The sequence below is a fragment of the Hemitrygon akajei genome, chromosome 5, assembly GCF_048418815.1.
Source record: "Hemitrygon akajei chromosome 5, sHemAka1.3, whole genome shotgun sequence".
In the NCBI taxonomy this organism is placed as follows: domain Eukaryota; kingdom Metazoa; phylum Chordata; class Chondrichthyes; order Myliobatiformes; family Dasyatidae; genus Hemitrygon; species Hemitrygon akajei.
The window spans coordinates 188,671,359-188,695,392 of record NC_133128.1 but is presented as its reverse complement, the minus strand read 5'-3'; the positions used below and the strand labels follow the sequence as shown (position 1 = coordinate 188,695,392).

Genomic DNA, 24,034 nt, shown 5'->3' with positions numbered 1-24,034 from the left:
TCAAGCTGTGAGATGTGAATCAAAGGGTTAGGAAGGTTATATCCATGTGAGGATGTGTTGAGGCATGTTATCATTCGGTAGGAGTCATGATTTAAAGGTAATTTGCCTTTAATTACATGGAATGAAATGCTGGGCTGGTGCACAACACATGTAGGGTCATTAGATATCGTGTAGCATTCCATTCATCTCTTTGTGGCAATGAGTTTTGAAGACAACCACTTCCCACTGTCTCATCAGTATGGACTTGGACACTCTGCTGGGCCTCTGCCTCTAGAGGATTCTGCTTGTCCTCCACCTCATTCAATGAGCATCCAGAATCACGTCAAATTGAGACCTTTGGCCCTTCCATGTTCTGGTGTTTTTCCAGCATATTTCCCGAGCCTTTGCCATGATTTTCAGTAGCAGTGTGATCAACACTATCAGGCCGGTGACAGCCACATGCTGGGCTGATTGGTGTTGTGATCGTGATCAAAGTCGCCAGAACGACCGGTGCTGTAGAAATCTTCATTCAGCACAACAAGCGAGCATCATTGTGGATGCACTCATGGCAGAGGCTCACAAACCTAAAGGCACATCACATTTTATACCCTTCAGATCAAAGGTAACAGCGGGTGGTTCACAAACAAGAGAAAATCTGCAGATGCTGGAAATCTGAGCAACACACACAAAACGCTGGAGGAACTCAGCAGGCCAGGCAGCATCTATGGAAAAGAGTTTCAGGACAAAACGTCGACTGTACCTTTTTCCATAGATGCTGCCTGGCCTGCTGAGTTCCTCTAGTATTTTGAGTGGGTGGTTCAATACAATTTCAACAATGACATTGCTTACTTCAGTATTTCAGGTTGACAAAAGGTTCCTTCGAGATACATAGTGGAAGCTCTTTGTAATTGATAGGACACCTCTGAAGATTCAAATACCTTTGGGAGAAACTAATTCACACAAGTATTTTAAAATGTTTTGACAATAGAAAGCCAGATGGCCAAAATTAATATTGTCAGGGTTGATGCCGAGTACACAAATATGATAAGTACACAAAAACTATTGATGGCCTATACCTATGACCATATTTGACAAGCTAAGTGATGGCCTATGTCTAGTTTGCCAGCTTGCACTCAAGTCACAATGGTGCAAATAATTTAGCCTGTGTTACCTGATTTGATGCAAGCCAATTAACAATACACCAGTGTCTTGAAATTTGGTTCTTGCATATCCAATCTCTTAGCCTGTGAGCAGCCTATAGTTTTCACTTCTGCTTGCAATTTACAAAAAAACCTGAAGGCTAATTGCAAATTTTCTGATCTTATTTACATTTACAGACTGAATCCTGGTTCTTGTTTGAATTACTATCTGCTATAGTCACATAACTCCAGAATACTCCCTTACAAATGGTGTAACTAATATACATGCAGAGACAGAATGGATAGCTAGTGACTTTCTTCCAAGGCTAATATGAGAGGGCATAATTTTAAGGTGATTGGAGAAGATATAAGGGGATATCAGAGGTAGGTTTTTACACAGAGAGCAGGAAGTGCATGGAATGCAGACACATTAGAGGTGTTTGAGTCTCTTAGACAGATACATGGATGGGAGAAAAATGGAGGACAACTATGTGGGAAGGGGTGGGTTAGATGGATCTTGGAATAGGTTAAAAGGGCAGCACAACACTCTGGATTAATGGGCTTGTACTGTGTTGTACAGTTACTTGTTCTTTGTTCTGCATATTGGATATCTGAATTAAAATTGTTTTGTCACAGCCATTATGTTTTGAACTTTCTTAATGGAGGAGCTTACCGGGCAGATAGAAGAAAAAATTCATCTCTGTGTTCAAAAGCCCTGTTGAAGAAATGCAGATTCTCAGGGCAGAAGGCATGACAGTGTCTCTATTCCATTAGGAGTTTGAGGAGATTTGGTATGTCACCAAAGATACTCGCAAATTTCTACAGCTGGACCATGGAGGATATTCTAACTGGCTGGGTTACAAACTTGAATTTTGAACTTTTGAACTTTGGTATGGAGAGGGTACTATTGCACCGGATCGAAATAAGCTGCAGAGAGTTGTAAACTTAGTCAGCTCCAGCCAGGGCATAATCCTCTGCAGTATCTAGAACATCTTCAAAGAGCGATGCCTCAGAAAGGAGGCATCCATCATTAAGGACTCCCATCACCCAGGTTTTGCCTTGTTCTCACTGCTACCATCAAGTGGGAGGTACAGGAGCCTTAGGACACACACTCGACAAATCAGGAACAGCTTCTTCCTTTTTGCTATAATTCAAATGACTCCTGGGAAACTTTGGCCCATGGCACTGAAGGTAGAGACGATGTATTCAGGATGGTATTGAAAATCTCATGGCTATGCATTGCATGCACATGCACGCCTCACGCAAGGGGCAGACAGAATGTGCCATCTTATCATCTCCCTTCCTGCCTCCTCAGAACCCACAACAAAAGGAGTGGAAGCAAGGTATTCTTGATCCTGAGGGATTACTTAAGATTATCTCTGGGTAGCGACTATTCAGGTTCAGAGTTATATGATTCTTAATTATTCTTAAAAATAATTGCATCATCAGAAGTCCTTCATTGCTTTCTACTGACTTCTTTCAGTAACACTAGATGCTTCAAAATATGAGCCTTTTTATGCTTGGCCAAAATAGAGTAAAAATGTGACAAGGAAATAGTAAGAAATCTGATATGGTTACCATTCCCATAAAAAAAACATGTTATAGTTTTCTTCTATTTTCTTGTGATAACATTGCTTCAAATCCATTTTTGATTTGTCTGCGCAGTGGCTTCAGAGCTTAAACTCTTAGACAAGGAAAATTGTCTAATCCTAGTGGAATGTTCTCTTTCTGAGCATTCGGAATGGAATTGAGGGATGTAACACACCCAGCCCCAAAGAAACATGTTTTTTATTATCCAAACATATATAAAAAATAGTGAAAGCTGTGCTAAAATTTGCATGTTGGACTGATTCTTCATGGTCACGGAGCTGCTTACAGAATATTTATGACAAAGAAGACATTACATTGTGCATAAATTCCATCACTGACTTTCATTTTGTTTAATTTGGGGATCAAGTGGATAATTTGTTCTTAAATAAATTATAAAATTACTTGTATGAGTGCCTGCACCTTCATGTTTCTATTTAAATCACATTCTGCCTTGACTGCTCTTAAGGTCGGTCAGGATCACTGTTCTCTCTAAGCTGCATGGGTGTGCGGCCATGCAGGAACAGAAATGGTCCTGTGCACATAGCCTTTGTTGTGGCACAGCTCGAATTTTCCTTTATATACTGTTAATATACGTTTGAAATTATACTAATATAATTGTGAAATACCCTGTAATTAATTATGAAGATAATGCATAAATTTTCTAAATAATAAGCATACCACAACCTTTATTTTCAAGCATTTTAGAGCTTCAGCATGTTTACATTGTCAGTGTTTTAAGTAACAACACTGTTACAAATTGTAACAATAAACACAGAATGGAAGTTGTTAGCTTATTGTTAATAAACTGCTGGCCGATTGAAGAGCCATGTTCTCTAAGTTTAAAAGTTTATGAATTGTGGAAGACTTTCTTTGTGGTACAGTATTTCATTATACCTTTCAATTAATAAATAAAAAGTATGTGATTTTTCATACAGTCTAAAAATTCATAGTATGCATATTACAAAAGAAACATTTAAAGTACCACGCAGTTTTCAGGCTGTGTAAAAATTTCCTGCTCAGAGCAAGGGTTGGTCTACGCAGCTTAAAAAAAGAATTAGTGGGAGTGTTGGTCAGAATCCTGGGGTATATGCATAAATCCTTGAATATAGCTGGATATATTGAAAGAGTGGTCAGTAAAGCTTTGGGAAGCCTTAAATTCCTAAATTAGAATCCAAGTGAAAAGTAATTCTAAATGTGTCTAAATTGCTGATTAGGCTATAACTGGAGTGTTGCTTCCAATTCTGATCATCAAACTTTATTAAATGTTCAAGAATAGTCCCTAACCCTCAGCCAAGAGGCCCTTGAGATGTTCCCACAACCAATGATATCACTTTAAGGATTCTTTATCTTGATATATAATGCATTCATTATTTTGTTGCTATTTAATTTATATTTGCATTTTCACAGTTTGTTGTTTTCTATGCTCTTGTCCTTGCTTTGATCCTTTTTACAGTTACTATCCTAGAGACTTGCTGAGTATGCCCGCAAGAAAAAGAATCTCAAGGTTGCATGTAATGACATGTGTACTCTGATAGTAAATTTCACTTTACTTTTAAGATCATAGAGTACAGAATGGACTAACTAGAATTGCAGTGATGAGGGTCAGCTAGAATGTTAGAATTTAGAAGCTAGGGTTTAGTGCAAAGAAGGCTGAAAGGAGATTTGATAGAGGCACCAAATATCAGGGCAGTTGTAGGGAGGGTAAATGGAGAGATGCTGTTCCCATCAGCTGATCAGGGAGCCCAGATTTTAAAATCTGGGCAAAAGGTACCAAGGAGATATGAGGCCAAAGGTTATGACTGAATGAGTTCTTGTAGTCTTGAACATACATGTATGGCCTGTAAGGGCTGTGGAAACAGAAACAGTTTGTTGGAAATGGAATTGGATAGATGCTTGAAGGGAAAAAAAAAAGTGAAAGGTTGGTGGAAAGAACAGGGAATGGGACTGACTTGATTGCTGTACTGGGGCCAGTTTAATCTCAATAGGCCAAAGGCTATTTGTGCTGTAACAATTCAGTGATTTGTGGAAAGCACTGATGATACCACGGAAATATTTATCAGCAGAATGTGTAAAACATACATTGTGCATATTGAAGTCAAACTATTACATTTTTAACTGTTTAATATAATTATTTTTTCTTAGGCAATATTATCTATACTTGTCATGTTTGTCATTCATTGGATTTATGCCTTAATTAATATTGCGGTGGCAATATTCATCTACTTTTACATTGGACAAATGAGTCCAGGACTCCCTCTGGGTGAGTATATTTAATAACCTGCATGCATCATTTTGAAATGCATTACAGATTTATTTTTAAATTTTTGAATTTCTCATGAAAACATTACGAAAGTTGTGTTCTCAGCATAACTTCTAAACCTAGAAATAGACTGTAATTGTAATGGAAACAATGATGCAGTTGTGTTTCAAGCAGGCTTGAATTCCCAATATATGTTCCTGACCATTTATTTATTGGGATACACTGCAGGACAGGCCTTTCTGGCCCTTTGAGCCACGCTGCCCAGCAATCCTCCAATTTAATCCTCGTCTAATCACGGGACAATTTACAATGACCAATTAATCTACCAACTGTTGCATCTTTGGACTGTGGGAGGAAGCTGGGGCACCTGGAGGAAGCCCACACAGTCACGGGGAGAACATACAACCTCCTTATAGGCCGCAGTGGGAAATGAACCCTGGAGACCTGTACTGTAAAGCATCACATACAGTTCTGGCGGCTCCACCATAGGAAGAATGTGAGTTTTTCGAGAGGGTGCGAAGATGTTTACCAGGATGCTGCCTGGTTTAGAGGGCGTGTGCTATCACGAGAGGCTGGATAAACTTGGGTTGTTTTTTCTATAGCCGGAGGCTGAGGTGAGATCAGACAGAGGTTTCCAAGATTATGAGAGGCACAGACGGAGTGGATAAAGACTATCTCTTCTGATTTAAGATGGCACCATTGAAGTTGTGCAAGAGCTTTCTGGTAGTTCAGAAGGCAAGAAATATGACAAAAAACATCATCAATAACGTTTCTTATGAGATAAATTGTGGTAAGCTATCACTACAAAAACAATGAAGAGGTGAGGGGAGGTGGAGCTGGCTTGAAAGAAGAGACATGCTGGTGCATTTCACACTCTGAAAGTGGTTTCTGAGTTGGAACAAACTATTCGAAGAGGAGTTAAGGTGGAGAAGTTTTAGTGTCCGTTCACCAAAACTGGGTGCGAGGTTGTTTGCTGTAAGAGCCAAGCTGATTTGGAGAGGTGGAGAATGGCTTCGGACTGGTCACGAGGTCTAGGCCCTGTGCTGGGGCCCTGTGGGGCACAGCCCTGTGTTTGAATGATTTAAACGCTGGCCCAGATTAGACTGGAGAGGCAGGGTGACGGGACTGGAGGTGAGGGTCAGGCCGATTTTGCGCACTCCCTCAATGTTCACTCTTCTCTCCATGGTGCTGAGTCTGTGAGTCTGCTTCCCCTGCTACACTCCCTGTGCCTGCAAGCTTTGCTCGAGACCGAGGCTTTGGGCCTACTCTGGCCACTCTGCGATTCAGGTCTATGGACTCAATGTGGTTTGGAATGCTGTTGCTTGCTTTTATTGTTTGCATGATTTGTGTTTTTTTAAATTGGGCTTTTTCGGGTTTCTTGCATTGTGGCTGCCTGTAACCAGAAAAATCTCAAGGATGTATAATGTATACATGCTTTTATAATAAATGGTACTTTGAATCTTTGATTTTTGAATTTGCTTCCCTGGGTTGAAATCTCTATTCGTGGGGGGCATGCATTGAATGTGAGAGGGTATAGGTTTAAGGGGGATGTGAGGGGTAAGATTCTTATTCAGAAAGTGGTTGATACCTGGAATGTGCTGTCTGGTGTGGAGGCAAATACATTAGCTGCTTTTAAGAGATGTTTGGATATGCACAGAGATGAAAGGAAGATGGAGAGGTCTGGACATGATATTGGTAGGAAGATCTGATTTGCTTTTTCAATGGTATAGCACAACACTATGGGCCAAATGGCCTGTTCCTGTGCTGTACTCTTTTATGTTTTATGTTCTTTCCTCTTAACCACTATGCTACTGTGCCACCCCTTATGAGGTTCCTTTTAGAAACATAAATATTTTAAATTATCCTTCCAAAAGGAAATTATGATTTACAAATGCAAATTATTGCAATTAAAAAATCTTCCTATTTATTACCAGAGGTTAAATGCATGATGTTCAAATTTTTGAGAAGATTTTCTATTTTTCAACTGGCTTCAAAATATTGTCTTGCTGGATCTGTCGGAATGAGGACAAGGCTGTTCTTTTACCAAAATTTGCACACAAAAGACAAAACCATTGTTCAATCTTCATCATAACATTCCTTCTCCTGTACTCAGTACTTTGATTTATGAAGGCCAATGTGCCAAAAGCTCTCTTTATGACCCAATCTGTCTGTGATGCCACTTTCAATGAATTATGGACTTTGATTCCCAGATCCCGATGTTCTACCACACTCCTCAATGCCCTACTGTTCACTGTGTAAGACCTACCCTGCAACAGCTCGCAATTGTTGGAATTCCATCTGCCATTTTCAGCCCATTTTTTTCCAAATGGTCCTGATCCTGCTGCAAGCTTTGATAGTCTTCCTTGCTCTCCATACACCCCCAATCTTGGTGTCATCTGCAAATTTGCTGCTCCAGTTAACCACATTATTATCCAGAGATGAAATCTCCTTTAGAGGTACTCCATGGGTTGTGGGAACATTTCAAAGGTGGGGCAAGGGAAGTTGAGTGAAGTAGAAACAAGAGAAAATCTGCAGATGCTGGAAATCCAAGCAACACACACAAAATGCTGGAGGAACTCAGCAGGCCAGGTAGCATCTATGGTAAAAAAAAAATACAGTTGACATTTCCAAGTTATCCCCTTTTCAAGAGCCTGATGGGGGTTGAGGGGTAATATCTGTGTCTGAACCTGGTGGTGTGAGTCCTGAGGCATCTGTACCTCTATCCTGATGGGAACAACGATAACAGAACATGTCTTGAGTGGTGAGGGTCCCTGATGATGGATGCTGCTTTCCTGTGACAATGCTCCATGTAGATCTGCCCAATGGTGGGGAGGGCTTTACCCGTGATGGACTGGGCCGTATCCACTACTTTTTGTCAGCTTTTCCATTCAAAACCATTGATGTTTCCATACCAGGCTGTGATGCAGCCAGTCATTATACTTTCCACTACACATTTATAGAAGTTGTCAAAGTTTTAGATATCATGCCAATTCTTCGCAAGCTCCTAAGGAGATATAGGTGCTGTTGTGATTTTTTTGTAATTGCACTTACATGCTGGGTCCAGGACATGCCCTCTGAAATAATGACACTGAGGAACTTGAAGTTGCTGACCCTCTCCACCTCTGATCCACCGATGAGGAATGGCTCATGGACCTCTAGTTTCCTTCTCCTGAAGTTAATAATCAGCTCCTTGGACTTGCCGACATTGAGTAAGAGGTTGTTGTTGTGGCACCACTTGACCAGATTTTGAATCTCCCTCCTACCTGCTGATTCGTTAACACCTTTAATTCGAGCTGGTGCTAGGATTAAGTCTTTGTATTGGAACGATGATTTCTTCAGTCTGCTAAAGATCTTTCTGTTAAATTGGTGATAAATTCTTTCATCAAGGTTCATTGTGAGGTGGAAGAAATGGAAAATAATCTATGTTTTCCAAGATGTTAATATACATTTTGATTGTTGGGCCAAGTGTTATATAGTGGATGCAGATTGGTAAAAGATGTTTGTATTCTAAACATTTAGTGTAGGATTCTTTTACCTTGTTATTTATTGCTATTTATTGATATTTATATTTGCACACTTCATTGAGTCCAGTTGATCTTTCATTGATCCTGTTACATTACTATTCTGTAGATTGGCTGAGTTTGCTTGCAGCAAAATGAATCTCAGGGTTGTATATGGTGATATATGTGTACTTTGATAATAAATTTACTTTGAACTTTTCATCTAATATAGCAGCAGTTATTTTAAATGATTGATTTAACACATCAATGAACAACAAGTAAGACTGGGCCAATAATTGTGAGTGATATTTCTGGAGTTAAATTAGGTCTTTATCACCTCCCAGCATTTTGTATTCATAAAAAATAATTTTCTTGTGTGTTTATTATTCTTTCCGTCTTACTTGTATATTGCTTCCACAGGTCTAGCTCATAACTTCAATTTTTTACGATGGATTCAGACAGTCTTCCGGGAGTGTACAAGGTTTGAAATTTTTTTTTGAATTTTGAAATTAAGGATGTAGTAATTGACACAAAAGTGAACTGCTGAATCATATTTTACACTTGGATTCGAGCACCACATTTTATTCATTGCCAACTTCTAAACTATATAGCAAACAACAATCAATATCAATGACTGGAACTTTACTGTATTCATAATTATCAGTTCATCCAACAATGATAAAATGTGGTGATTATGTCTCTGAATATTTTTGGTGTAACAGTTAAGCTAGATCGCTCTGTAGTAAGCATCAGCTGAGAAATAAATTATACTTCAGGTTCATTAAAACTCGCACTGAATTGATTAGTATTTAGGCTTGAATCTGATTTTCTATAGGGAGTTCTACTGTAGGGTTAACCTTACGGAGTGTTCTCATTGCATATTTATTATCTTTGAGTCTTTTTGACACGTCACCCTGAGGCTTAACAGAATTCACACACAGTGTGATTTGCTAAGATTCACTTGTCGGAGAATTTGTGCTTTGAGTACCTATTTGCAGACTTTGGCTAATTGTTAAACTACTTCTCCAGCATTTTTTGATAGCAGGTGAGATTTTCAAAGAAAAAAAAACTTACTGTATTCAATCATCAGGATGAAGGATTTAAATTTTTTAGAATGGATGATTACACTATCTGTCCTTGATATTTAGTGGAATATCAACCTCCAGTGTGTGGAACAGACTTCCTCTCCCTGCTTCCTTTGTTTTGGTTTTGAGTCTTTTTTTTAACATCAATGCAAGCCGTTGTATAAACATTCATAATAGGAAACATTGGTAAGTATTGTAAAAAAAATTTTTAAGTAGTTAACCTATTCATTTCAATTGGTGAAACATCATTTGCAGTGCAGCAGGGGTTCCCAAATGTTTTCATGCTGTGGACCCCTGTTAGCCGAGGGGCCGGTGGACTTCAGGGTGGAAACCTCTGCGGGTTTTTTTGTGTGAATTTACTGCACAGATGAAATATTTTATGCTGAAGCACTTTAAAGACAATAGCTAAAGAAGTGACAGCACCAAAAATGATTGCTGATGAGTGGAAATGTAATGTAAAAAATAGTTCAAAATGAAGCAAGTGCATTTAGACCAGGGGTTACTTACCTATTTATGCCAAGGAGCCTTACCATTCACTGAGGGGTCCGAGGACCCCAGGTTAGGAATTCCTCGTCTACAGCTATTCCTTTGTGATCCCCTTCCCATAAATATTAAACATTCCCTTTCTAACATATCATCGATATTCTTAAAAATCTTTCTGTCCTTCCTCAAGGAATGATTTCTGGTACTTACAAAACCTTAGCACTAACAAATTCTGAACTCCGATTCCGATTCCACATAACCAGATGCTTGTATGGCATGCAAAAACTTTAGTTGCCTCGATTCTGTAAAGCCCGCCCATAATAATAATGGCTTGGTGCTGCTAAATGGTTGCAAGAACACTTGACGTTATATGATAGGTTTTGCAATCCTCGAGACCTGGTGTACACATCAGTATTTGGATAGTAATTGGTTACAACAGCAATATGATATAGAAGTTATGTTATTTTTCAATTGTCTTTTTTAAAGATTAATAATTTTTGAACATGTTTTCCAAAATGATTGATTAATTTCAATAGTAAAACAATGAATACATGTAGATTAGCAACAAAGCGTCCTGTTTTCTTAAAATTGTTCATAATTATTGTAACTAATTCATTAATCAATGATAATCTCTGTTCAAAATTACAATGACACGTGAGACAATTTTTTTAGATTGTCAAAATGTGCATGTGCTCTCAAAAAGGTTCACTGCTCCTGTCCTAGACCCACTGACTCCAAACTCTGCTCCCATCCAAAGTCAAATATGGTCTAATCCATTCAGTGATTCAAAACCAACAGTCCAACCCATTTCAGATTTCCTTCACGTACACAAAAGTTTGACTTCCTTAACTTTTTTTGACAGCTGGGAAGCTAAGTGTTTTATAAAGTATGTCAGGGACTGAATCAGAATCAGGTTTAATATCAACGGCAGATGTTGTGAAATTTTAAACAAGAGAAAATCTGGAGATGCTGGGAAATCCCAGCAACACACACAAAATGCTGGAGGAACTCAGAAGGCCAGACAGCATTTATAGAAAAGAGTTCAGTCGACGTTTCAGGCTGAGACCCTTCGGCAGGACTAGAGAAAAAAACACAAGTAGGTTTAAAAGGTGGGGGAAGGGGAGGGAGAAAGACAGGGTGATAGATGAAACTGGGAGGGTGAAGGAAAGAGCTGGGAAATTGATTGTTGGAAGAGAAACAGGGCTGGAGAAGGGGGTAAGGTGAGAGAGGGAAAAGGGGATGGGAAATGGTGACAGGTGGGGGTGGGGGAAGCATTACTGGAAGTTCGAGATATCGATGTTCATGTCATCAGGTTGGAGGCTACCAGACAGAATATCGGTGAGACCCAACGTAGGTTGAGAGACCACTTCACCGAGCACCTACGCTCCATCTGCCAGAAGAAGTAGGATCTCTCAGTGACCACCCACTTTAATTCCACTTCCCATTCCCATTCCGATATGTCAATCCATAGCTGCCTCTACTATCATGATGAAGCTACTCACTTTACATTCCGTCTGGGTAGCCTCCAACCTGGTGGCATGAACATCAATTTCTCAAACTTCCAGTAATACCTCTCCCCTACCACCGTTCCCCATCCCCATTTCCCTCTCTCACTTTACCTCTTGCCTGCCCTTTGCCTCCCTCTGGTGCTCCTCGCTTTTCTATCTTCCATGGTCTTCTGTCCTCTCCTATTAGATTCCTAATATTATTTACTATAAGTCACAGTGATCCTTTTTCTCCAGTCCTGCTGAAGGGTCTCGGCCCAAAATGCCGCCTGTACTATTTTCCATAGATGCTGCCTGGCCTACTAAATTCTTCTAGCATTTTGCATGTGTTGTGAAATTTGCTGTCTTTGCAGCAGCTGTACAATAATTAGAAAAAACTGTGAATTATAGTAAGTATGTATAGATTAACAAATTAAATTAAATAAGTAGTGCAAAATTAGTGAGGTAGTGTTCATGGGTTCAATGTCCATTCAGAAATCAGATGGCAGAGGGGAAGAAGCTGTTCCTGAATCATTGAGTGTGTGTCTTTAGGCTTCTGTACCTCCCTCCTGATGGCAGCAATGAGAACGAGGCATGACCTGGGTGAAAGGAATCCTTGATAATGGATGCTGCCTTTTGTGGATGCAGAATTATGGAGTTTTAATGGGAAAGGCCCTAGCTAGCCTCAGGAAAAAGAATGTGCCCAAGAATGCAGATTTGGTAGAAGTGAGTTTTGAAGTTATGTGTTTTCCTGGTCAACAGAAGACTTGGCAGTTAGTAAATCCTAGTAAATGGTACCTTTTTCCTGCAAACTATTCTACCAGTGAGTCATTTGCCCTGTTCAGGCCTCAAGTTTTGTCAGACTCCTGTTGTGCCCCTCAGAATAATCCCGGATCAAAAGATCCACCATTGTGCTACACAGCCACATATATGCTCGAGTTCCATCTTACTTCTGCCAAAGTCGATGTTTGTTCATTATGTGCCACGTTGTATGATATGGGCGCTCATGGTCTTAGATCATGATTGTTCTTGGCAAGTTTTTCTACAGAAGTCATTTGCCATTGCTTTCTTTTTGCCAGTGTCTTTACAAGACGGGTGATCCCAGACATTATCAATGCTCTTCAGAGATTGTCTGCCCGGCGTCAGTAGCCGCATGACCAGGACTTGTGATATGCACCAGCTTCTTATGACCATCCACCACCTGCCCCCATGGCTTTGCATGACCCTGATCAGGGGGCTAAGCAAGTTCTATCACTTGCCCAAGGATGACCTGCAAGCTCGTGGTTGGAAGAAGTGCCTTACACCTCCTTTGGTTGAGATGTATCTCCACCCCACCACCCCTTAATATAATCTAAGTGCACCAAAATCAATGATGAGGCTTATTTTGCACATCTACCAACTTCTGATATATACTAGGAAGCCTAAATCACACAGGACTGCACCTGTAAGTTCTCAAAGCATAAGAAATAAGAAGAAAAGTAGCTGCTGTGCTCCTTTTGCTATTCATTAATGCCAAGGCTGACCTGATCTGGGTTCCACTTTCATGTCAGGTCCCCATAACTCATGACTTCTCTTGTAGATAGATCAATCATCTATATTGGCCTCCAGAACAGTGCTGGGCAAAAGTCTTAGGCACATATATAGCTAAGGTGTCTAAGACTTTTGCACAGCTTTGTAGTACTTTTATGCATCGCACTGTACTGCTGCAAATAATGTGATGATCAATAAACCAATTGTTTGGAATCAAATGATCTTGCCTGGTGTCTCAGGGCTGGGTGTGTCCATACCCACGCCACCACCCCGCCCCTGTAACTCTTTCTCTGCCACCTGTCCCACACCCCTCCCGTGGCACTCCACCTTCACCATTCCCTATATCCTTTACTCCTGCCAGATTTACAAACTCGCTCTCCACTCCATGTTGACAAATACAGTACTCTGCATGCTAGCTATATATATGTGCCTAAGATATTTGCACAGCGTTGTATGAGATCTGGTCAGAAGCTGGCCATCTTGTAGCAATTGACCTGTCCCTTGATACCTCAAAGTTTTTCTACCATCTGCAAATTAAAAGTTAGGAAAGATAGTTAACCAGTATTATACCCACCTCACTAAACGCTGCAGCTGCAGTTTATATACTCTCTGTAAATTGTATAGCAGTTACTTGCCCAGGCTAGTTGTATAAAACTCCCAAATCCACATCCTCTTCCACCAGAAGGAAGGGTGCTGGGCACATGGGAACACAATCATTCTTTACAGGTTGCAAACCATTCTGTCTTGGAAATATATTGCTTTTCCTTCATTGTTACTGGGTATAAATCCTGAAGTTCTCTGCCCATCAACTTTGTGGGAAAAACTCTCTCAAGGAGATTAGAACACTTCAAGAAAGTACTTGAACACCTAGACCTCCAGGGCAATTAATGCTGGTCTTGACAACTAAACCAACATCCTGCAAAATATGAAGCAGTAAAAATGTTGTTCCTCACCTTGTGTATTGAATTGAATTGAATTGACTTTATTTCTTACATCCTTCACATACCTGAGGAGCAAAAATCTTTACGTTACGTCTCCATCAGAATGTGCAATGTGCAATCATAGTAATTTATAATAATTTATAATAAATAGAACAGTCAATGTCATAGAGAGTGCACTCAAATCAGCCTGAGTTAATCAGTCTAATGGCCTGGTGGAAGAAGCTATACCGGAGCCTGTTGGTTCTGGCTTTTACGCTGCGGTACCGTTTTCTGGATGTTAGCAGCTGGAATAGATTAGGGTTGGGATGACTCTGGTCCCCAATGATCATTCGGGCCCTTTTTACAAACCTGCCTTTGTAAGTATCCTGAATCACGGGAAGTTCATAACTACGGATGCGCTGGGCTGTCTGTGCCACTCTCTGTAGAGTCCTGCAATTAAGGGAGATCCAGTTCCCGTACCAGGCAGTGATGCAGCCAGTCAGGATGCTCTCAATTGTGCCCCTGTAGAAAGTTCTTAGGATTTGGGGGCCCATACCAAACTTCCTCAACCATCTGAGGTGAAAGAGGCGCTGTTGTGCCTTTTTCACCACACAGCTGGTATGTACAGACCATGTGAGGTCCTCAGTGATGTGGATGCCGAGGAACTTAAAGCTGTTTACCCTCGCAACCCCAGATCCATTGATGTCAATAGGGGTTAGCCTGTCTCCATTCCTCCTGCAGTGCACAACCAACTCTTTTGCTTTTGTGACATTGAGGGAGAGGTTTTTTCTCCTGTAGGCCACCTGATAAGGCCATTCAATGTAGTGTCATCAGCAAATTTAATTAGCAGATTAGATGTATGGGTAGCAACACCGTCATGGGTATACAGAGAGTAAAGGAGGGGACTTAGTACACAGCCCTGAGGGGTTCCTGTATTGAGAGTCAGAGGGGTGTAGGTGAGGGAGCCCACTCTTACCACCTGCCGGCGATCTGACAGGAAGTCCAGGATCCAGCTGTGCAAGGCAGAGCCAAGGCCAAGGTCTCTGGGCTTCTTGTTGAGCCTCGATGGAACTATGGTGTTGAATGCTAAACTGTAGTCCAAGAACAGCATTCTCACATAAGCACCCTTCTTCTCCAGATGTGTAAGGATGGTATGTAGAGCAGTGGCTATTGCGTTATCTGTCGATTGGTTGTGTTGGTAGGCGAATTGTAGGGGCCCATTTTGGGCAGTAACAAGCTGCAGATGTAATCCTTGACCAGTCTCTCAAAGCATTTGCTTATTATTGAGGTGTGTGTAACAGGACGCCAGTCATTCGGGCACATTACCTTGGTCTGTTTTGGTACAGGGACAATGGTGATAATTTGAAGCAGGAGGGCACTCTACACTGGGAGAGGGAGAACAGTGAGGTTTCTTTTTATAAATTTTTATAAACACTAAAGATGGTTGGAAGGTGTAAGGTGCTCTTTCCCTCTGCTAGCCTGCAGGTCATCCTTGGGCAAGGTTTAGCACCTGCTTTGCCCCCCCCAGTCATGGGTCACTTGAAACCATGGGAGCAGGTCATATGAGCAGCTGGTTATGCGACCACTGATGCCTGGCAGACAATCTCTGAAGAGTATGGATAATGGCTGGGGTCACCCAAATTGTAAAGACACTGCTGGGAAGAAGGCAATGGCAAACCACTTCTGTAGAAACATTTACCAAGAACTATCATGGTCAGGGAAAGGCCATAATCACCCATGTCATATGACATGGCACATAGTGATGATGATGAGTGTGACGATATAAATACTAATATTGAAAATATTAATAACTTTTCTGGTTTCAGGAAAGGTTCGTCGTATGAAAAACAGATTATTGTGACACCCTCATTTACAGGAGTTGGCATGGCAACAACCCAATTAACTGAAGAAAATGCTGATTTTGCCTCTCGAGACCGCTACCATCATTTCTCAGTTATTAGTCAAGAAGATCTCAATCGTCATTTGAAGTGAATGCAGGCTTTGTACCAATTAGGTATTTTTTTTTCTTGATTTAAGATGTTTGTACAAATAAAAAATATGAAGGTACATTTTATATAAAATTAAAAGAATTATATAATGTGCAAAGTGATTGCAAGGAAGCAGGTGTATTTATAAATCTTTGATAAATGTGAATGTTTTGATATTCATTCTTAACTGTATATGCTATATGATTTAATTAAGATTTTTTGCTAGATATTACAGTGAATAGACATGGTGAGATATTTTATAGAGTTTTTACTCTTCAATACAAGCAAAAACTGATGTACTATTAAAGTGGATGCTTTAATTTGATTTCTTTTTGCCAGGATTGCTGGGCAATCTTGATTCCATGGGTTAAATTTGATGCCTGCTTTGGAATGAGCAGAAGATTCCAATTCTTGAATACAAGTACTGTAAATCTTGGGTTAGGGTTTATCAATATGTATTCAAGGCAGCTCGGTGCCGGGAACCTTATATTTAAAAAAACCTATTTGTCTTTACTTCTAGTCTACCAGTCATCTTTCCCAACTGGGTAGGGAAGAATCTTCAAATTGGGTGTGGAGGTTTCTGGTAGAACATGAATGACATATTCAAGCTGGTTCATTATGCTTGGGATTTGAGATGAGCTGAAGTTGTAAATATCATTGTTTTCCTTCAGTAGCAATCTGTAATGTGCTCCTTTCAGATATTTGCCTTACTTTATACTTTGGAAAAAAAATTGAATGTAAGAGATTGAAGGGTATTAACACCACAAGACGACTAATATTTTCAACAGCTTGCTCAAGAATTTAAAAATATTAAATAACAAAAAATATCTGATATAAGTGTGCTTACACCTACAAATTAAGTTACATTTCAAAGTTATCATGATAGACATACATATTATGGTTCAAAGAAAGTTTAGACATTGTTGTTAACACAAAGGAAAATTCATACATAATCACTAGAATTTTCAAGTGCAGCATCAGCATAACTAAATTGAAATTATATGAAAAATAAAACAGCACAATATTATCAAGAAACAGTTTATATGTTTTTTATTATATGTATTTCAAGCTGGGAAATCATTTCTGCACAGGTAAACAACATACGTCGCACTGGATAGCAAATGTTTTTGTTCGTGTTGCTTCTTCAGAAACCTTTTGTGATTGCAATATATCACTGAAAACTGAACAAAAATATAATTTCAGACTTCTTGTATTACATAGGAATTTGGAGAAACATGAAATTAATTTTATTGAATATAATGTGTTTAATTGCACAGTGCAGACAGTTTGCAATAGGAATTTAGTTCAACTAAGCTAAAATATTTTGTTGATGATTTTTGTACTCAGTGTCTGAGCTTCTCGCTTAAGTGTCCAACAATAATCAGCCAGCATTGATGGATTCCGGTTTCCCTGATACCATTTCTCCATGACTGCAATGTCCTAGTGAAACCTTCCACCATGCTCGTCACTGACAGCGCCAGGGAAGAAGTCTAAATGGGAATGCAGAAAATGAATCTTCAGTGACGTTGCACTTCATGGTTTTGTATGCTTGAAGCATGTTGTCAACCAGATGCATGTAATTTGGTGCTCTGTAATTGCCAAGAAGATTTTCAACAACATCCTTGAATACTTTCCATGTAATTTTCTCTGGTCCCACTAGAAGTTCTTCAAATTGCCTGTCATTGATGACCTGTCTAATATGTGGATTCCACAAAAATATCTTCCTTAATCTAAGAATTAATTATTCTGACTTGAGTTATGAATTGAAATAACTAATATAGACAATTTTTAAGAAAATGGTGTGAGGTAGGGAAATTTCATGATTATTTTCATGATCAGCAGCCCAAAATTCATAAAATACATCCAGAAATATTCAAGATTAAACTTGTAGGCAGAGTACAAATATAACGGCAGGATTCTTAGCAAGAATCTTGAGGTCCATGTCCATTATTCCCTCAAAGCTGTTGTGCAATTTGATAGAGTGGTTCAGAAGGAACGTGGTGTGTGGGTCTTCATTAGTAGGAAGACTGAGTTCACAAGCCATGAGCTAACGTGCAGTTCTATAAACCTCTGCTTAAACCAAACTTGGAATATTGTGTTCAGCTCCAGTAACCTCATTTTATGAAAGATGTGAAAGCTTTAGAGAGGGGGCAGAAGGGTTTTAACAGGACACTGCCTAGATTAGAGAGCATATCTTAAGAATATAGGTGGAGCAAACTAGGGCTTTTCTCTTTGGAGTGAAAGAGGCTGAGAGGTGACTTCATCGAGGAGTATAAGATGATAAAAGACGAAGAGCGGACACCAGCACCCTTTTCCCAAGGTGGCAATAACAAGAATGAGAAGGCATAATTTTAAGGTGATCAGAGGAAAGTACAGGGGGGACGTCAGAGTTTGTATTTTTTACACAGAGAATGATAGGTGTGTGAAATGCATTCCATGGTTGGTGGTAGAGGCAAATAAGACCATAAGACATTTCATCATGGCTGATCTATCTCCTTCTCAACCCCATTCTCGTGCCTTCTCACCCTAACCTTTCACACCCTGACTAACCAGAACCTATCAACCAATCCATCATGGGGAAGGCTTCCGGAGTAAACCCTGAGGAAAAATTTGGAGCTGGAGTCTCTAAGAGAACCCTATGTTGAGTTGGGTGATGATTGGCAACTCCTGCACCACCTCTGATGCTGTTTCTTTGGACCGGGATGGAGCCTGCATCATGGTCTACAGCTTGCTTTCCCTTTCATACATGCCCTGGCTTGTGTATCATGTAGACAGCTGGGATGCAACGCCCATCGTCAACCCTGACCAACAAAGGGCTGCATACCAGACCATTCATAACCATCCAAACAGTTTCTGAAACTTTTGTTACAAATATTGCCTACTTCTGCTTTCATCATATCATCTGACAATACCCACCTACAGCAATACATGAAGTTCTCATCAATGCATTGATAAGTTTCAGATATGACTTTTCCAACTCTCCTGTACAATGTTCGCTCTAAGGTCGGTGTGTTTATGTGCACACTCACCTTCTGCTACTAGTGCACAAAGGAATTTAAACTGCACACAAAAGGTTGTCACGCTCTACTTCATTGGTGTGTTAACTATATTTCATGATCATACACAATCACCTTTCCTTTTCCGATTTCTGATGCAGACAGAGTAGACAAAATGGAATTTGTGTTGATTTGCCAGCAGATTTTAGAACTGACTTATTTATACTGTTTTTATTGAGAAAGTTATTCAGTGCACACATGTTGTTGTCACGGGCAAAAAAATTGCATAGCACAAGATTTTTGCACACACTGGTCATTAAAAATTAGAGGGAACATTGTTCCTGAACTAGTCCTCTAAACTCAGATGGAACCCAACTTCCTGAACAACGCACACAAAATGCTGAAGGAACTCAGAAGGCCAGGCAGCATCTGTGGAAAAGAGTAATCATCAAAGTTCTGGGCTGAGATCTTTCATCAGGATTGGAAACATCAACTCTTTTCCATAGATGCTGAGTTCTTCCAGCATTTCGTGTGTGTTGCTTGGATTTCCGGCATCTGCAGACTTTCTCCTCTTTGTGCTCCAACTTTCCAAAGTTTTCTTTCACAGGAAGACTCTAGGCCAGATGGCTTACTCCCACTCCCACTTCTACTTCCTATTTTCATCAGCAACTCTATACTCTCTGTAATCAATAAAGAATCGTAAGGAATTAATATGTTTGATACTATTCCTGAAGGGAATTCTAAAAGGATAGAAAACCATAGTTAATTTTTATTTCAGTTCAGTTCTGCTGGCTTTACTTCCTTATTGATTCCTTATTGCACTTCTTAAGAATATTTAAAATATTCTCAAGATTGAAATTACAATTTGAGTGTATTTCAATTACAAACATTAATAAAAGAAACAACCTTTAATTTGTGAATCAGTTTAAAATGAGAAAGGTGATTTGTGAGATATATAAACATATAGAAACATATAAGATTATTAAGGGGTTGGACACGCTGGAGGCAGGAAGCATGTTCCCGCTGATGGGTGAGTCCAGAACTAGAGGCCACAGTTTAAGAATAAGGGGTAGGCCATTTAGAACAAAGATGTGGAAAAACGTTTTCACCCAGAGAGTGGTGGATATGTGGAATGCTCTGCCCCAGAAGGCAGTGGAGGCCAAATCTCTGGATGCATTCAAGAGAGAGTTAGATAGAGCTCTTATAGATAGCGGGGTCAAGGGATATGGGGAGAGGGTACTGATTGTGGATGATCAGCCATGATCACAGTGAATGGCGGTGCTGGCTAGAAGGGCCAAATGGCCCACTCCTGCACCTACTGTCTATTGTCTATTGTGAGCGATTCATACTGTTTGGAGGGACAATCCAGCTCGATAACTTATTAGGTCTGTGAATACCATTTACTGATCGTTTACAGCATGAAGCCAAGCTAATTTTAAATTTGTCAAACAGGGGTGCTCAGACCACTACTTTGTACGTACTAGATTGCCGAGCTATGTGAAACAACATGGGTCCTACAGAAGAATCACTGGAAGATTAGGTGAACAAATAGTGGGCAGAAATTTAATGTTTTGTGTCCTTGCAGTTTCGATTTCCTTAGGAAAAGGGATTGGTCACTCAGCCTGCCGCGCCTATGAAAACGTTCTGCTAGGGACTGGCACGTCTGTGCCTGCAGACTGAGTTCTTGATCCCTGACAGACTTCTAAGCAGGAAAACTGTCGCCAAAAGGGAAGGGAAGAGCTTCTGAAAACTGAAGTGTAACTCTGGGGCATTTCCTGCAAACGGGGGAAATTGGCAGCAGTGGAACTCTGGGATCGATCATTTGCCTTCCCTCCTCACTCTATGTCAGGCTGCCAAAACATGGGCACCGTACAAGGCAAAATCAATTCTTCTACTATTCCTGTTTCCTATTTGTCATTACTTGCTCATGAACTAGTGGGGAACTTCACTCAGCTTCACTCGTCCCATCACTGAATGGTTCCCACTACCTATAAACTCACTTTTTTTAATGATTTTTTTTAATTGAAGTTTATCATCAAACAAACATTTCCATAAGATGTACTTCAGATACTCTACATATATATCACATAATCATATTTGTCACAAATCTCCACATAATAATTATCTGAGGTGTACACTTATAGAGAGGAGAGAAAGAACAATCAAAATAAGAAAACTATGTACAAAGTAGGGAGTGATCTTCTTTTACAACATATTCATTGACTTGTGAACATCTCATAGTTTTGGTATCTATTACTTATTTATTAATTATTATTACTATATTTTTCTTTATTTTGTATTTGTACAGTTTGGTGTATTTTACACACTGGTTGCCTGCCATGTTGGTGCAATCTTTCTCTGATTCTATTATGGTTATTGGATTTATTGAGTATGCCCACAAGAAAATAAGTCACAGGGTTGTATATGGAGACATATATGAACTTTGGATTAATATCGAAGAGGAGTGAGTTGAGGAGAGGATTAATGGGTTGCATTGCAGGGGTAGTTGAGATAGTGGAGCAAGGATATTTTTGTGGGATGTTGGGATTGGGTGGTTTGAGTAGATGGTTGGACAGATGATGTGGTGATTTGAGGACACTGCCAGGAAGATGGGGAATGGGGTTAATGTAGACCAAGTTTATTGATGGCAATCAGTCTGATGAAAATACAAAGGAGACACATAAACAGGGGAAGGCCAATGTCTCTGATTCTCTGGCAGTTGCTCAGGTAAAGCAGAGACATTTAAATGATGCTAGAGCAGTTTTTAATTTTCCATTTGGAGTCTTATTCAATATTCCCATGAATCTGACATGCATGGTGCAATTTTGTACAATTGACAGAAAACAAGCATTGGACACCATTTGATATCTTCTACAAGTTAGGGCTATGATGCTGAGATACGCTGGGACACATCATCAGTGATGTAACCCGAAGTCATCAGGTGTTTCGGGTCTTTCAACATCAGACACCCTTGCCCAGAGTTGATTAGGCCCTGGCTTGTATCCCAGCAGCATTGGTCTATTGGTCTATAGGTCACACATTGTGACCAATACCCATCTGGAGGCTGACTCAGTAGCCACTGTGATGGTCCTGATAACTCTTTTCTTTGCAGCCCCTGTATTGCCAAGAAGTGAGTAGGTTCTGCAGAGTGAACAGCCAGCAAGACCTCTACATCCTCCCTCTAAAGGCTCTCATTGTGCCCTCCACCCTCATCTTTGGCACAGCTCTACCATCTCCTGATATATGGCCACCTTACGCTCAAATGCCTCCTCAATCTGGTATATGTGAAGCAGCAGGAAGCATAATTCTGGCCAACGGGATACTGCTCTGACCTGGAAGAGACCCTCTAAACCTAAAAGTCTTGGCACCATTACTCTAGGTCATTATATAACAATAATGTAAACTTAGTAAAGCTAAAATTTTAAAATTTCTCTGTAAATTCTCCTTTCAGCATGTTAAGCAGTTAATAGAGTGGCATATTGGGAACTGGGACCACTTTGACAAACCATGCTAACTTTCTTTTGGAAATTCTCTTATGGAATTGGCTTCTTGTTTTCCAAGACTGACAATATTTCAGAATTGTCAATGATTTTAGATTATTTCAGGAATTATAGCTGCTTTCATTGAATCCTTTCATAAGTTCGGCCACTGGAACGGAATTGACCAGTCTCGGTGAAGCTGGAGTTCAGTGTTGTGTTTCTTACCTGTGCCCAGCAGAGCAGAAATCCTACAACGTGTGCAGGCTGCCATCTGGTAATTTGAGAAGCCTTTCTGTGATGGACGCTGACTTTTTGCTACCTGTTACCCCAATTGTCAAAACTGCTGACTTAAATTCTCTTCAAAATGCCACAGTAAAAAGCACATGGACCTCTTCTGGGTGAGAGCTGGAAACAGCAACAATACAGCCATCAAATTACCAGAAGAAAATAAGGTCTCACTAGTGTATAGAGTCAAATACCATCAACTTCGCAGCAAATTTCCACCTTGCTCTTATGTCATTTGGTCCATTCCCTCTCCAAACTATTTCCATCTGGAAGGATAATTGAGAAAAGTTAATTACTAGTATCTACTTCAGGGCCATCATCTCCCGGAGTTATCTTGATCATGCTTCCTTTGATACTGCTTCTTGTAATGAATCCATTCCATTTTCCAATTTCTCTGTCTTCATTTCTGAAGATATTTTCTACATGTGTTCTCAACTGACCATCCTTTTCCTCAACCGTACTCTCTTCTCTCTCTGGGTTGACAGGGATGTCAACTACACTTCCCACACTTCTGCACTCACACTTTCTTCTGCCACCTCAAGCAAGGATAATGTTCCTTTTTACAAACTCACTCTCCACTCTACACTAACAAATACAGTACTATGCAAAACGTCTTAGCCACCCTAGCTATGTGTGCCTAAGACTTTTTTACAGTACTGTAGTCTCCACCACAGCACAAAACATCCTTTTCTTCATAATATAAAACATTAAAGTATCTCTAACTTTTACCAATTCTCAGTAAAGTTCATCAAGTTGAAACATTAGCTCTGCTTCTCCCCCCACAGATGCTGCCTGATCTGTGGACTATTTCCAGCATCCTCTGTTTTTATTGTGAAAAGTACAAAGGCATTCATTGATAATTTTGCAATTTACAATTAAAGTTACCAACTGTTCGAGAGTTCGAACTGGCACTGTGTGAGGTTGCCTTACCTGCAAAGCTTTTAAACTAGAATTGTGATTGTGATGGACCCAAGGTCCTTTCCTCACTGGTAAACTTTAAAAAAACATTGGAAACCATTATCTGGGTCTAATCTGACTCCATTTTACTATGATTTGTAAGATTTCACAGCTCCTAGGGAACTAATTTGTGCTCTGAAATACACTAAGGTCAACACACACGAAGTGCTGGAGGAACTCAGCAGGTCAGGCAACATCGATGGAAATGAATACACAGCTGACATTTCAGAGTTCACCGTCTTATTTTAGCTTCTTCCCCCTTTCCTTTCCAGTCCGGAAGAAGGGTGTCGGCCCGAAATGTCGACTGTTTATTCTTTTCCCTAGGTGCTGCCTGACCTGCTGAGTTCCTCCCGCATTTT

At 40.1% G+C, this 24,034-nt stretch overlaps 1 protein-coding gene across 5 annotated transcripts in view; it reads left to right on the top strand.

Annotated features, from left to right (window-relative positions):
* The window catches only part of slc12a8 (solute carrier family 12 member 8), a 146,738-nt gene extending 129,745 nt beyond the window's left edge, over positions 1-16,993 (top strand). For all 5 annotated transcript variants that reach the window (XM_073047535.1, XM_073047536.1, XM_073047533.1 and 2 more), the window contains 3 exons: positions 4,851-4,968; positions 8,889-8,949; positions 15,797-16,993. In XM_073047535.1, the coding sequence (XP_072903636.1) occupies positions 4,851-4,968; positions 8,889-8,949; positions 15,797-15,962 (345 nt within the window). In that variant the 3' untranslated portion in view covers positions 15,963-16,993. The remainder of the gene's footprint in view (positions 1-4,850; positions 4,969-8,888; positions 8,950-15,796) is intronic.
* The last annotated feature ends 7,041 nt before the right edge of the window (positions 16,994-24,034 follow it).